This window comes from Heterocephalus glaber, unplaced genomic scaffold, assembly GCF_053883595.1.
Source record: "Heterocephalus glaber isolate CG9 unplaced genomic scaffold, H.glaber_assembly_v1.0 deba00001444, whole genome shotgun sequence".
NCBI classification, from domain to species: Eukaryota; Metazoa; Chordata; class Mammalia; order Rodentia; family Bathyergidae; genus Heterocephalus; species Heterocephalus glaber.
The window spans coordinates 31673149-31685688 of NW_028258297.1; the positions used below are offsets into that span (position 1 = coordinate 31673149).

A 12540-nucleotide genomic window follows, 5' to 3' on the forward strand; every position below is an offset into this window, starting at 1 on the left:
AACCCATCTGGCCTTGTGTGGGTTGCAATCCACATTCTAGAGGCCGTCAGAGAAGGGATCCAAACCCTCCCTCACCACGTGTAAATAGAGTCTGTGGGTTCCTATGCTGCGTCCCTCGCCCTCAGTGGTGTGTTCAGGAGGGGAGAGTTTGTGGAGGAGTGGCTCCCATCTCGCTCCTCACCGGAAGGACCCTTCCCTCTGCCTCATCTGGTCCCACTGGAGAATCTGCCCAGGCCCAAGGACAGTGGAAGGAGGTGCCATAACCAAGATTTAGGATACATTTGATAATGGCCCTGGCCTGCCATTTAGGGTCGGGTATGGCCTAGAAGGGTGTGAGCTCCGGGGGCCTCTGCAGACGACGCTGGGGACTGATAGCCCCATCACCATATTCAAGGCAGAAACATGAGAGCAGCTGATAGCCCGGGAGCATCACACCATCGGAAGATGCAGGTGCCGCACATCAGGGCTTCCCCTCCGCACCCTGCACGTTGGTTGCTAAATATTGCAGTGTTTGTTTTCTCTGGCACCGACGGTGTGTCCTAGAATTCAGTCTAATTCTGACCTCTCCGGGGTTAGTGCGGACCCCAAAAGTTACAGGCCCTCCCTCACATAGGGCCACAAGTCCAATGCCCACCACACTCTGACAAGCAGCGCTGAGGGCAGAACTTCCTTCATTTGCTCCTCAGAGTGGGTAAGGGGCTCGGATGGCCACAGAGCGAGGAAAGCAAAGTGCTTGCTATCACCAGCTTGTTAGCCAGGACATGGCCGGGGAGGAGCCGACCGTTTCTCCAGGGGACACACAGAGCGTCCTTGCCTCTCCAGGACCACTGTGTAGGGTTACTGGTGACCTCAGGCTCCAGGCCCTCTTCCCTGCCGGATGTCGTGAGTTCTAAACCTGCTCACCTGCTGCCTCCTCTGGCAGCAGCCTCCATCTCCACGCTGTCCGGGTGCCGGCAGAGCCACCTCCTTGGCACAGACTCCATTACAGCCGACAGGGCCTTCTTAGGAATACACGAAGACGCTCTCACCACGAAGGGAATGCCCAGGATTCAGGGGCCCAGGCCCAGTCAGGCGCAGAGATCAAATACTTGTTACTTCACCCCAGACAAGGAAACAGGCTGGCCACTGGTGGGCTGTCCTTTCATTTACATGACACATGTCAATTGCATACCTACTAAGATTTACTGAAATGGAGCCGCTTTGCCTTTGAGGAAGATGTGAACTGTATCTTACATTTTACGCACTTGGAAAATCTAAGCAGTCCGACAAAGCAGTGCATGCTAGGACTGGATGCACAGAAGAGTCAGTGGAGCTCAGGTTCAGAGAGCCCGAGCAGGCGGCTGGGTGGTCTGGGAAGACCCCCAAGAGGAGGCGGATTCTGATGGGGACAGAACGGCATCTACAGGAGTGACAGAGGAGAGTCTCATGCCGTGTTCTGACAGGAAGGAGAAGGAACCCGAATCTTCCCTTCATTGAGTCTCAAAGCCAGTGCAGTTCCATTCTGCACCTGATGATTTTCTCTTCTTTTTGGTGGTAAATTTGACTCCCTGCCGTGTTTGGCTCAAGACATGGGGTAGATCATGTAAACTTTTGGGCGCTAAGATTCTCATTACTAAAAGGGAGAAAAGAAGGCCAATCCTGACACGAAAGCTCCACTCTGTGATATCGCGTGAGTTCAGTAACCTCACCAGGCCTCAGTTTCCCCATATGTAACAAGCAGAAGGCAGTGTCTACTTCTGGCAAGGACAAGCAGCTCAAAGCACAGAAGGCACTGAGAAACTTCGGGTACATCCTGAGCCACTGGCAGACGCCAGCCCTTACCATTGCTTCTAAGGCATTTCCAGAGTTAGAAATGAAATGCTAGCTGAAGTGGTTAGAAGTGATTGCTTTTTAAATTTCATCGTGATTGGTATCGATCTGAATTTGTGTCTTTATGGTTTCATCACTCCTAAGGAGTCATATTGTTATCAGAATTGTGCAGTGAGAAGGGTAATTCTGGGACTGCCTTAGAAGTAATCATAAGAGCTAAGGTTTACCGACTGCTCACTAAGTGCCAGGCATAGTTGCTAAGTGCTTTGCTTGTTTTTAAGAGGCAGGCAGCAGAACCACTGAGCTAAACCCCCAGCCCATGCTTTGCTTGTTTTTAGTTGCTTGGTCCTCACATGAGCTAGGCGCTGTCTTCTAAGTTTTACCGGTGGGGAAATTGAAGTCTGAGGGGTTACTTAGCTCCCTCAGTGTCGTACAGCTGGAAGGGGTGAAGCCAGCATTTGAGCCTGGGACACTTTGACTCTCAGCTCATGCAGCATGAGCAGGGGCAGAGCCTTCCTCTCTGTGCCTCTGGAGCCTGCGTCAGTGCCCTGCACACATCGCCAGGGCTGACCATGTGTGACGCCCAGCTGCCCGTGTCCCATCTGCCCCTAGAGTTTCTCTGGAGCCAGCAAGCATGGCAAGCGGGTCTGTGCATGCAGCCACTGCAGCAGCCTCATCAGTGACAGGTGGAGCAGTGGACACGAATTCTGCCGCCTGTTGCCTCAGGGGTGGTCACAGAGCCTGTGCTCTGTGCGAGTTTCGGGGTTCTCTGGAGGTACCAACGCTGTGAGCCCGCCCCGCAGCCACTGATTCAGCGCCTTTACTGCCTGCCTTCCCCCATTTCACTCCCCACTTGCTGGACAGGTTTTCCTGCTCCTCCCAAACCACTGCCACTCAAATCTTTGCCACAGGGCCTTCTATGACACCACGTGTTTGTGTCACCCCAAAAGATACACTGAAGTCCTAACCTTGAGACAGGGTCTTACTACTTACTTCAACGTGGCCTTGAACTTACTTATGTAGCCAAGACTGGCCTTGAGCTCACAGAGATCCTCCTGCCTCAGTATCCTGAGTGCAGGGCTCACAATGTGATCTTTCAATGTAGGATCCACTGGGCAAGGTGAGGCACGCCTGTGATCCCAGCACTGTAGAGGGTCACCAGTTTGGGCTACAGAAGGAGTTCAAGGCAGCCTGAACCATGTAGGAAAACCTTGTCTCAACAAGAACGGTCCCTGCAGCTATGCTCGGGTAATGTAGGAGGGGTCGTTTGGGTGGCCTGAGGCCCAGCGTGACCGGTGTTCTAGGGGGGAAGACGATGCGGGGTGCATGTGACCATGGAGGCGGAATCTGGGACGGTGGACAGAGGCAGGTGGAAGCCAGGAAGGTGAAGCGTGCACAGTGACACCAAGACGGAGGGAGGGTGCTGCCCGGAGTCCCAGAGAGGCCTGATTCCAACTTTGAGTTCCAGAGCTGTGAGAAGGGGGTTCTGGCTTGGGATCCTCTGCCACAGCAGCTCAAGGGAAAGGCTACAGCTCCCTGCTGAGGGCTTGATTCATCCTGAGCTGCTCTTCCAGGGGTCCCCTGTGCACCCCTCTGAGGCAAGTGTGCACACCCGCACTGGTGCTGCCTTTAGACCCTGTGCCCCTGCTGCCGTCTCTGGCTTCCTTCAGCTTTGCCAGCCTGGAGTGGATCTGTGAGGCTTCCTGGGACATGCCCGTCCCTTGACGCCTGGGCTGTTGGAGAGACTTGAGCAGCTTCTGGAGATGCTTTGGAAGCTCTAGATTTCCTGGCTGTGGTAGGAGGAGTTCATAGGGAGCGGTATGTAGTGGCTCCTTCACAGGTGTGGCGGGTGGGAGGTATCGGCTGCTCCCCTTCTCCTCTGAGCTGGTGAGGGGAAACCTTGCAGAACCCACAGGAGGGAGTTAGGTCTGCTGGGTGAACTTTCTGATCTCACAGTTGCTAAGCTGTGAGAATTGCTCTGGAGATCCGAGGAATCTTCCTAGAAATGCCTAGGCACTGTGTAAATGCCATCCTCACATAAGGGCTTTATGGAACCACCCTGAGGGGAGGAGGACCTGAAGACCCAGAGACTGGTGGGTGAAGCCCGAAAGGTAAAGCTCCAAGAAGGAAGCACTTTGTCACCTTAGCTTAGGCAGCGATCTTCCAAGTACAACAGCAGGAGCACAGTCCATTTTTAAAAACAGAAAATTGAAAACTTCTGCTCCTTGAATGACATCATCTAAGAGAAAGAAAAGCAGGCTAGAGACAGGGATGAAGTATTTACAAGGCAGATACCTGGTAGCGGGTTTTATCACCGTGACTGCCCACCATCTAATCTCCATGAACACAGGAGACAGGCCCCGGAGAACCCGCTCTCCAGCTCCCACAAACCGCTGCGTACATTTAGATTGAAATGTTACCGTGTATTTAAAATTCAGATTTATTCTACCTCCAGAAAGTCTGCAGATGGAAAAATTCAAGTGCGTTATGATTTCCTTTTGTCACATTAACTCAGTTTTTCATTAAGAACATTCTGTAATCTTGGAACTCCCCAAATATGGACTGCCAAGAGCTAGGAGGGGTTAAGGACGAATGGCTGCAGTCTTCTCGTGTGCAGATGCAGAAACCGGGGCCCACACTGGTGTGACTAGCTCGGGCTCTGTGAGGACCAGGTGCTCGTGTGCCTCCTTCCTATCACCTGGCAAGTGCCCTCTGTAGCCCTCCCCGGGCGTTGTCAGAACCAGCACAAGGCGGGGCTGGTGATTGTGTGTGGGCTCCCCAAGTCCGGCCGGCGAGCAGCTCAGCACATTGCTCCTGTGGATGGGGCGCGTGGCCTCCTGCCTGAACTGTGGAGCCCGAGAGCTGGCTGCCTCTGAGCAGCGTGAGAGCGAGCGAGCGAGTGTGGGTCCAGAGCTCTGCACCCAAGGCCATGCTGCGCAGGTCATGTGGGCAGAGTGGGGTCGAGTCGGACACTGAACATGCTCTAAGAGCTTGGATTGTTTAACCTCAGCTTCTGCACTAACTTACTGCGTACTACTGGAAAGTCTCGACCTCCCTGAACTCCAACTTTCTTGTTGGTAAAATGGACCTATTCTACCATCCAAAATGGAGCTGGTAATAGCTCCATGAGAGGGCTGTGAAACTCCACTCCATGGCACCGGGCCTGCCTCTGAGGAGACAGTAAGTGGCTGGTTTATCAGGGTGTGTCAGTTGTCATGTGGTTGCTTAAATTAGGAGAAATTGTTTTCAGGTTTCCTGCACCACACCTCCTTTCAATCTGGAAATGTCCGCCTTCTCTGTACTCTGCCTCTGCCCCTCAGTGGGTGAGGACCCATCAGGACCAGGGCGCATTTCCCTCATCCTGAGCGTCTGCTAATTGGAGGTGGCAGGACCAGGACGTGGGGTGGCTCTGCACCTCTTGCCTGCCTCTCCCCATCCCATCACCTCCCTCTCTCTCCCGTCTTCCATATTTAGGTTCTGAAAAGCCGGAGGAACGGACCGATCTGGATGGCTTCCCCCGACAGGAGGGAGGGTGCCCGGCCCCCGAGCCCTGGCTGGGACCCGAAGCAGAGCGGGGCCTGTCCGGCCCAGGAGCAGGCAGCCCGCCAGCCGGCCATGCTAAGGAAGGCGCAGGAGTTCTTCCAGACCTGTGACCCAGAGGGCAAGGGCTTCATTGCCAGGAGCGACATGCAGGTACGCAGGGTCTGGGCCTCCACCCAGAGCCCCGGGTGACAGGGGACCCCATGGTTGACATGCTTCACAGAAAGGACACATCCGTCCTGCCTGAAGAAGCCCTTGGCCCTGGGGGCCAGTTCTCCTGGCTCCCTTCCCCGTCTGGCCTTTGCCTGCTGTCCGTCTTGGAACGTTTCACCTCTCTGGCTCAGTGGCCCCCCAAGAGCTGTGGGAAATGGTGAGGGAAACACAAGGAGTTCATTTGATGAGGCGAAGAGGCTCCTGAAACCACGGGCCACAGGTATTGACTTGCTGCTCCCTGGTGACGCTGGGCCCTGATGACGTCACTTCTGCTGTGTGGGGGAGGAGGGGAGAGTGTCGCTGCCATGCTGGAGCAAGGCGTTTCTGGAGCTCACTCGCCTGCCTCAGCCCCGGAAGCAGGGCACGGAGGGACAGCAGGGCCTCAGCGTGCTTCGAAGCCTGGTCCCTGGTGCTGTGTTCCTAGGAAACCTCACTGCGGGTTGACATTTGAATTCTAGAATTTCACGGACCAGCAGATACTCCTCTGCTTTTGCTATTTCTTCAATCATTTGAAAACAGGAAAGCCGTTCGTTGCTCACTGACTGTGAGAAAACACTCCTAGCGGGCTTAGTCCACAGGCCTAGTTTGCCCTCCCTGGCCTGTGATGCTTACCTCAGCTGTCAGAACCTTCCTCCTCCAGTCTTAGCTGCAGTCTTGGGTCACTTGTGTGTGAGTGAGTGAGAGTCTTGCAGGCCCCTGAGGTGCTAGGACAGCAACTCTCCCCGCAGCCTTTCCACCATGTGCTCTGTCAGGAGAGGGCTTTTTGGACAGATGTGGACCTGTGCTGTTAGAAGAAGACTTGCAATGGTCAGGTTTTCTCTTTCTTTTTCTGCTTTTTTGTTTGGTATTTGTAATACCAGGGATTCAACCTAGGATCTTTGCCCTGAGTTACCTCCCCAGCCCTTTATTTTGATACAGGGTCTCGCTAAGTTGCCCAGGCTGGGCTAGAACTGCAATCCTCCTGCCTCAGCCTCCCAGAGCACTGGGATGACACTCGTGTGCTCGCACACCAAGCTAGGTTTTCATTCTTTAAGTTTAGCTTCTCAGTGTACACCGGGTTGGACAATGGAATGAGCACCCTCTTTAAGGCTGCCTCCTCACCCTGGGCCCGCAGAATGGCTTGCGTGTTCTCCCTGGGTTGTGCCACCACCCATCACTGCAGGAACGGAGGGAAGAGACAGAGGGAGCAGCACTGGCTCGGCCACCCCAGTTTTCAGCAGTGGACTCCCCACTGAGTTTCTGTCGCCAAAACCCATCCCGCACCCCTGCAGGCTGTGCCCAGGCCGGGCTCCAGCTGTTAGAGGAAACCTTTGACAGACCTCTGCCTGTGAGGCCCTCACTCCTTCCCAGGTCGCAGCAGCAGTGCTTGGTGGGTGGCTTCTGTCTGTCGTGGGCCTGTCTGCCTGTGGAGCCAGGAGTAGAGCCCAGAGCCTCCCACGTGCTAGGCACACGCACGGCCCTGAGCTGCAGCCCAGGTCCCTGCAGGCTTAGCTTTCGACCCCCCAAAAAAGCAGAGCAAACTCATGCTTAGGGAGCTCAGCTCCCTGCTGCCTGCACTGTGTGGCTCAGCCCTCTCGCTGACTGTCCCAGTTCCCTCTCCCAGACCTTTAAAGAAGGAAGAGACCTGCCGATTTTAAGCGGTCAGGCCCACATTTTTAGAGCAGTTGCTTGGATTTGGCTTGGAATGCAGTCAGAAGCATGAAGGCCCAGGAGGCCAGCTCACCTCCCTTCCTCCTCAGTCTTCCTCCTCCCAGGTAGGAGGAAGGGGACAAGGGAACCACCACGAAGAGGCAACTGGCACGTATTTCCACCGTTTGATGCTCTGGAGTTTTGCTCTCTCTGTGAGCTATGGGGCACTTGAAGTCTTCTTTTCTTCAGGCCGAGAAAGTATTTTCAAGAGTTCCGAGCACGCTGTCTAAGCGCTGCCCCTCTGGTCTCTTCCGGCGGCCGTGTCTGCAGGAAGAGATGCTGGGGAAGAGCAGTCCTCTCACAGCCCACCCGGCTCTCGGGGAAAGTGCGGTGGCCCGCGGTGGCCCGGGCAGCCCTCCTGGTGCGGTGCGGCGCACAGCTACTGTGCGAACAGCGCCCCACCCCGCGCACAGGGGCTCCTGCACACCCCCGCTTCCTGGCCCTCAGCCCCAGGCAGCCTCATGGGGCCGGTGGGGAGCTGGCTCTGTCCTGTGAGGCTGTGGGCGCGTGGGAGGGTGAGTGCAGAGAAGAGGAGGAGAAATCCTGGCAGTTGTCTTAAGAAAGAATGAGAGAGGCACGCTCCTCCCCGGGGGCTCTTTTCCTTCCTTCCTTCTTTCTTTCTCTTTTTTTTTTGCTTCAAATAGAAAATATTTATTACACAAAAAAGTAATAACTGACAAACTACCAATATGTTGAACTTAGAAAAAGTACTAAGCTATTTCGTAACTCTTTAAAAAAAAAAACTTTTTTATTATTCAAGCTAACTTACTTCCAAGTTAAAAAAGTTACAAAATTTTGGTTTAAAAAATGCTTCTCTATGACTGCCTCGAGTTATTTTGCTATGCGATGACAAAAAGTATCTTTGAAATGCTTTGGGTATTTAAATGGATGTTTGTTACATAAATTTATATAAATAACTTTTATATCAGTAACAGGCCAACATATAGCCTCCCTAAACACCCTTTTAGTAGAAACAGGAACCATTAATGATGCAGAATAAAACTTACAATACCTCTCAATTTACATACAGCACAATAAGAAATCTGACTACCCTAGTGATATTTAAAGAATATGGTTAGTCACGCTCTCCTGGTATTACTGAATATGCTAGTACTCTCATCAAATGAATAGTACTTCCATTACCTCATATTTTCCTCTATATTCCTTGTCTCCAGGTTGGAATAGCCCTGTGTGGGATATGTAGAAGTGGCCCAGAGCCTGTTGGTCCTATGCTTTTGGTTCATTCTTCTCAACCTTTGGTAGATTTGTAAAGCCTAGAGGGATCTCTACTAACATTATTTTCAACCTTTTCCTTTAATTTTGCCAATCTTCTTTGTTTTTCTGCCTTTTCCTCTTCTTTTGCTTGCCTATCTAGAATTTTCAATTCAAGTTTATATAAATCTCTTTCTTGAAACCTGGAAATTTCATCAGCAACAGTTTTCCTTTTTTCTGCCTTTTCTCTTATCTCTTTTTCAAGCCTCAAAAATTCTTCTTGTTCTTCTGCTGGGTATAACTTTCTAATAGTAATTTTAGTTTAAGCTGGCGTTGGCGTTCTTTTTGCTGCTTTTTCTTTTTCTCTTCCTCTTCTTTTAACCTAGAAGCATATTTCATTGACAGTTCTGTACTTTTCTGTTTTTTCCAAGCTTCAACTGCCAACTTCTGTTTCTTTCTTTCTTCCTCTTTTTGCTTTTGATTACCTTCTGGTTTATTATGAAAAAGCACAGGAATATCGTCTGCCTTCTCTTTTAACTTGAAAATTTCTTGCTTCTTTTGCTGCTTTTTAGTTTTCCAATTCTGAATAGACTTTTTTTCTTTCTTCTAGAGTCAGAAATTTCTGATACCATTTCTCATGCTGTTGAACTTCATCCTGTGTTCTTCCCGGGAAGTGTTCTCTAGAACTTCTTTCATAAATGCAGGCTTCCCTTTATGTTTATTTCTCACTTTTATAAAGGTCTGGTGGTCATAACTATCCCAGCCCCCCTGTTGCCCTCCTGTTTGCTGCAGGAATTTTTCAAAATCTACCACTGCTGCTGGAAGAGTATTGGGTGTCATTTTGTCTACAGAAACTTTACTTGAGATTGCTCTGAAAACTTTCTCTGTTTCTGAATTACCCACAGCTCATGTGTCAATTTTTCTTGATATGGCACTCAATTCATTATTTGTTGCTTTTTCTTCTTTAATAAGCTCATTGTATATCAGTCTTTGTTCTTCTTTAAGTGTTGATTGCATTTTCAATTTCTTACATCATTTCTCTGAGCTTTTCAACAAAATCAGGTGTAGGCTTCACATCTTTTAAGTGACGCTGAAGTTTCTTTACATCGTTATGTATTTTGGCTAATTGTTGCTAGATGTTTGCTCTTTCCATTTTCCTGCTGTTAATCAATTTATTTTCCAATTCTTCCAGCATACTGTGCTCAATTCTGAAGTCATTTTTTTGATTGTAGAAATGACTGTGTTTATCTTTCTCTATAATAATAACTTGATTTTTAAAGTTTTCTGCTGTGCGTATGAATTCTGCTTTGTTCCACTAACTTTCCGCTGCCAGTTCTGAAGTTGAAAAGTATGAATTCCACCTGAAGCACTAAAATAGCCATCATTCTGTCGCGTCGCCGGCGTCGCTGCCGCTCCCACGCTGGTCCCCGCGGTCGCGCCAGCCCCAGTCACCGCCCCAGCGACCGCGTCAGGGCGGCCATGTTTCCTCACCAAGTCGCTTCGGGGGCAGAGACCAGGCGGGTCTGGGGGTTCGCGCCAGAGCAACTCCCCCGGGTCTCGCCAACAGGTCTGGGAGGAGCGGCCAGCTGGGGTCCAGGAGCGCGGGGCGGGGCGAGGCGAGGGGCGGGGCGGGGAGAGGGGCGGAGCCTGGTGTAGGTTGGAGGGCAGAAGGGCGGGGCCGCCGGGGGAGGGGTGGGGCGGGGCGAGCTCTTTCTTAAACAAAGGAAAATGTTTGCCTACAGCGAGACGCAGTCCTCCTGGAGGTGGGGGGTCAGAGCCTATCTCAGGCCGAAGCCTTGCCGGATATCGCGGGAGGAAGCAGGGAAAAGCCAGAGGAGCCGGGTTTGGGGGTCACATAAAACTGATACTCATGCCCATGTGTTTTGGTGAGGGAGGTGGAACGCAGGGCCACACACAATCTAGGCAAGACCCTACCCCCTGAGCTGTACCCTACCCTAGTCCTGGGTATTTTAAAAGTCGGGTCCCTGGTGGCGCCCTGGAGGAGCAGAAGTGGGTGGCCATGTGCTGGGGTCCCCCTGTGGACTTCTGCGGCTGGTGCTGGTGCTGGACGTTGAGCTGCGGACAGTCTGCAGCTTGGACGGGCCCTGCGCCGTGGTGGGCCATCCAGGCGGGGCGGGCAGGAGTTCTTCCCAGGCCAGGTCTGGGGCGGTACCCCAGAGAGGCAGTCGTGGGCCGAGGACCCCAACTGCCACTCAGTCCTGCTTCAGAGGCAAGAAGGACACGCGAGAGGGCTGGGCTGTGGGGCCCGAGGACCCCAGGAGCTGGCCGAGGTCGGGCGGGAGGGCTTCCGAGGAATCCTGGAGCCCCAAACTGTTCTGATTTTTTTTGAGGAGTAAAAGGATCGTCTGCCAACACCAGCTCCGTCATCATTACCTGCCTCCCCAGTCCTGCCTGGAGTTCCAGACTGTGAGAATTCCCTTGGAGGTCGGCGGACTGACCAGTCTGAGCTGTTCTGGGAGTAAAGTGGTATTGGGACGCATTGTTCTGGCTGCCTTCACAGGGCAGTGAGAGGCCTGAGTGCTGCGGACGTGGAGGCCTGCAGAGCACGAGCACAGAATGTGGGCGCCTCACCGAAGTGCGGGTGACTCCGATTACGGGTAACAAGAAGCGCTGAAGACCTTTGTGCCCGGCTGTCTTGGGTTTGACCTGGGACCTGCAGCAGGGGCCGTGAGTCGAGTCCCCGGCCCTGGCCCAGGTTCCTGGCTGCGAGTCAGTGGGCGCCACTCCGGCAGCATACGTCGGGAATGAGCCGCTGCACACGGACACTTACGACCCGGGAATCTCCGGAAGTGCCCTGTCTCAGCCGTGAAATCGGCATCGCAGCTGTGTTTATGCGCTCAGGATTCTGCATTCATTCACTGCGGCCGCCACCCCCACCCCCCCAAGGAGCTCTTTCCACCTGCCTGCAGCGCAGGAAGTCTCCCTCCCACCCCTCGCCCAGCCTTGGACACCCGTCTGCTCTCTGCCTCTGGGCATCTGACTACACTGAGCGCTTCTCACCGGTGGAGCCACACAGATCCTGACCTGTGTCGGCCTTATTTACCGGGCGCCGGGAGAGGGGGAGGCGTACGCGGGACGCGCCACTCTCAGGACATGGACTAGTTTGGCGCCAGGAGTGCAGCCTGGTCTCTGTCAGTTGAGGCCTGCGGGAGAACCCCTCCCCCCACCCCACCCCACCCCACCCCACCCCACGGTGGAGGTTCGGTAATGCTGGGTGCCACGCTGCGCATCCCTTTTTTTTAATTTTTTTATTTTTTTACTTTTTGTATGTTTTTTTATTTGCTCCAGGTGAGGTTTGTAACTGTCACTTTCCTACACTCTGGATTATTTCTGATCCCACCACAAGGAGCCCTTGACTCTGCTAACAGGAGAAATCGGGAATGAAGTCTCCTTACTCTGCCATCTTGCCAAGGGAGTCTCCGTTTTCGAGAGATTTCAAAGGTTACTGCATGAACCCAGATAAGCTCCACGCTCAGCTCCTCAACTCCCCTCTTTCAGCTTATTAAGAACCAAGGGGGAAACCCCACCAGACAGCAAGGCATCTCCGAGCTGAATCCCTTTTCCCATCCTTGGTTAAAACACTTTGCACATAAGGCCAGGTGGAAGCTGATGTTTTTACCCATCTCGCTGCTTTAAAGCACCATTATGAAGTCAGGTTGTACAGTAGTTAACAGTACCTTTTATATATCTCTCTCATATCTACCGTATATAGATATGATAGGTATATACTGTACACAAGAGTTAACAGTGGCTTCTAGAAATGGGCTTTCTTCAAGGTTTCCTGTGTGGTAAGCACCCGAAATGCTGTAGAAAAGTACCTGTGTGGTAGCCTTGTCTCCCTGCTGCTGGTTAGGCTCTGTCTGAATGTTCAGGGATGGTGCCGGTAAGACAGATCAGAGGTTGAGAGGGATGTGGGCCACCGGCTGTCTACTTTTCTGCCCCTGCTTGTGGTCCTATCTGATCAGGCTAGAAAACAACAACAAAAAGATATATAGTAAAAAGAAAAATACCCAATATATAGATTTCTATAGAATTTCCTTTTTCCATCTCTCTGGC

At 52.4% G+C, this 12540-nt stretch overlaps 1 protein-coding gene and 1 pseudogene across 1 annotated transcript in view; one reads left to right on the forward strand and one right to left on the reverse strand.

Moving 5' to 3' along the window:
• The first annotated feature begins 5068 nt into the window (after positions 1 to 5068).
• Positions 5069 to 12540, forward strand: part of Cracr2a (calcium release activated channel regulator 2A) — a 77324-nt gene continuing 69852 nt past the window's right edge. Inside the window, exon 1 of the mRNA XM_087214205.1 lies at positions 5069 to 5502. Within this exon, the coding sequence (XP_087070331.1) occupies positions 5317 to 5502 (186 nt within the window). The 5' untranslated portion in view covers positions 5069 to 5316. The remainder of the gene's footprint in view (positions 5503 to 12540) is intronic.
• Positions 8058 to 10080, reverse strand: LOC106008111 (coiled-coil domain-containing protein 112 pseudogene; annotated as a pseudogene).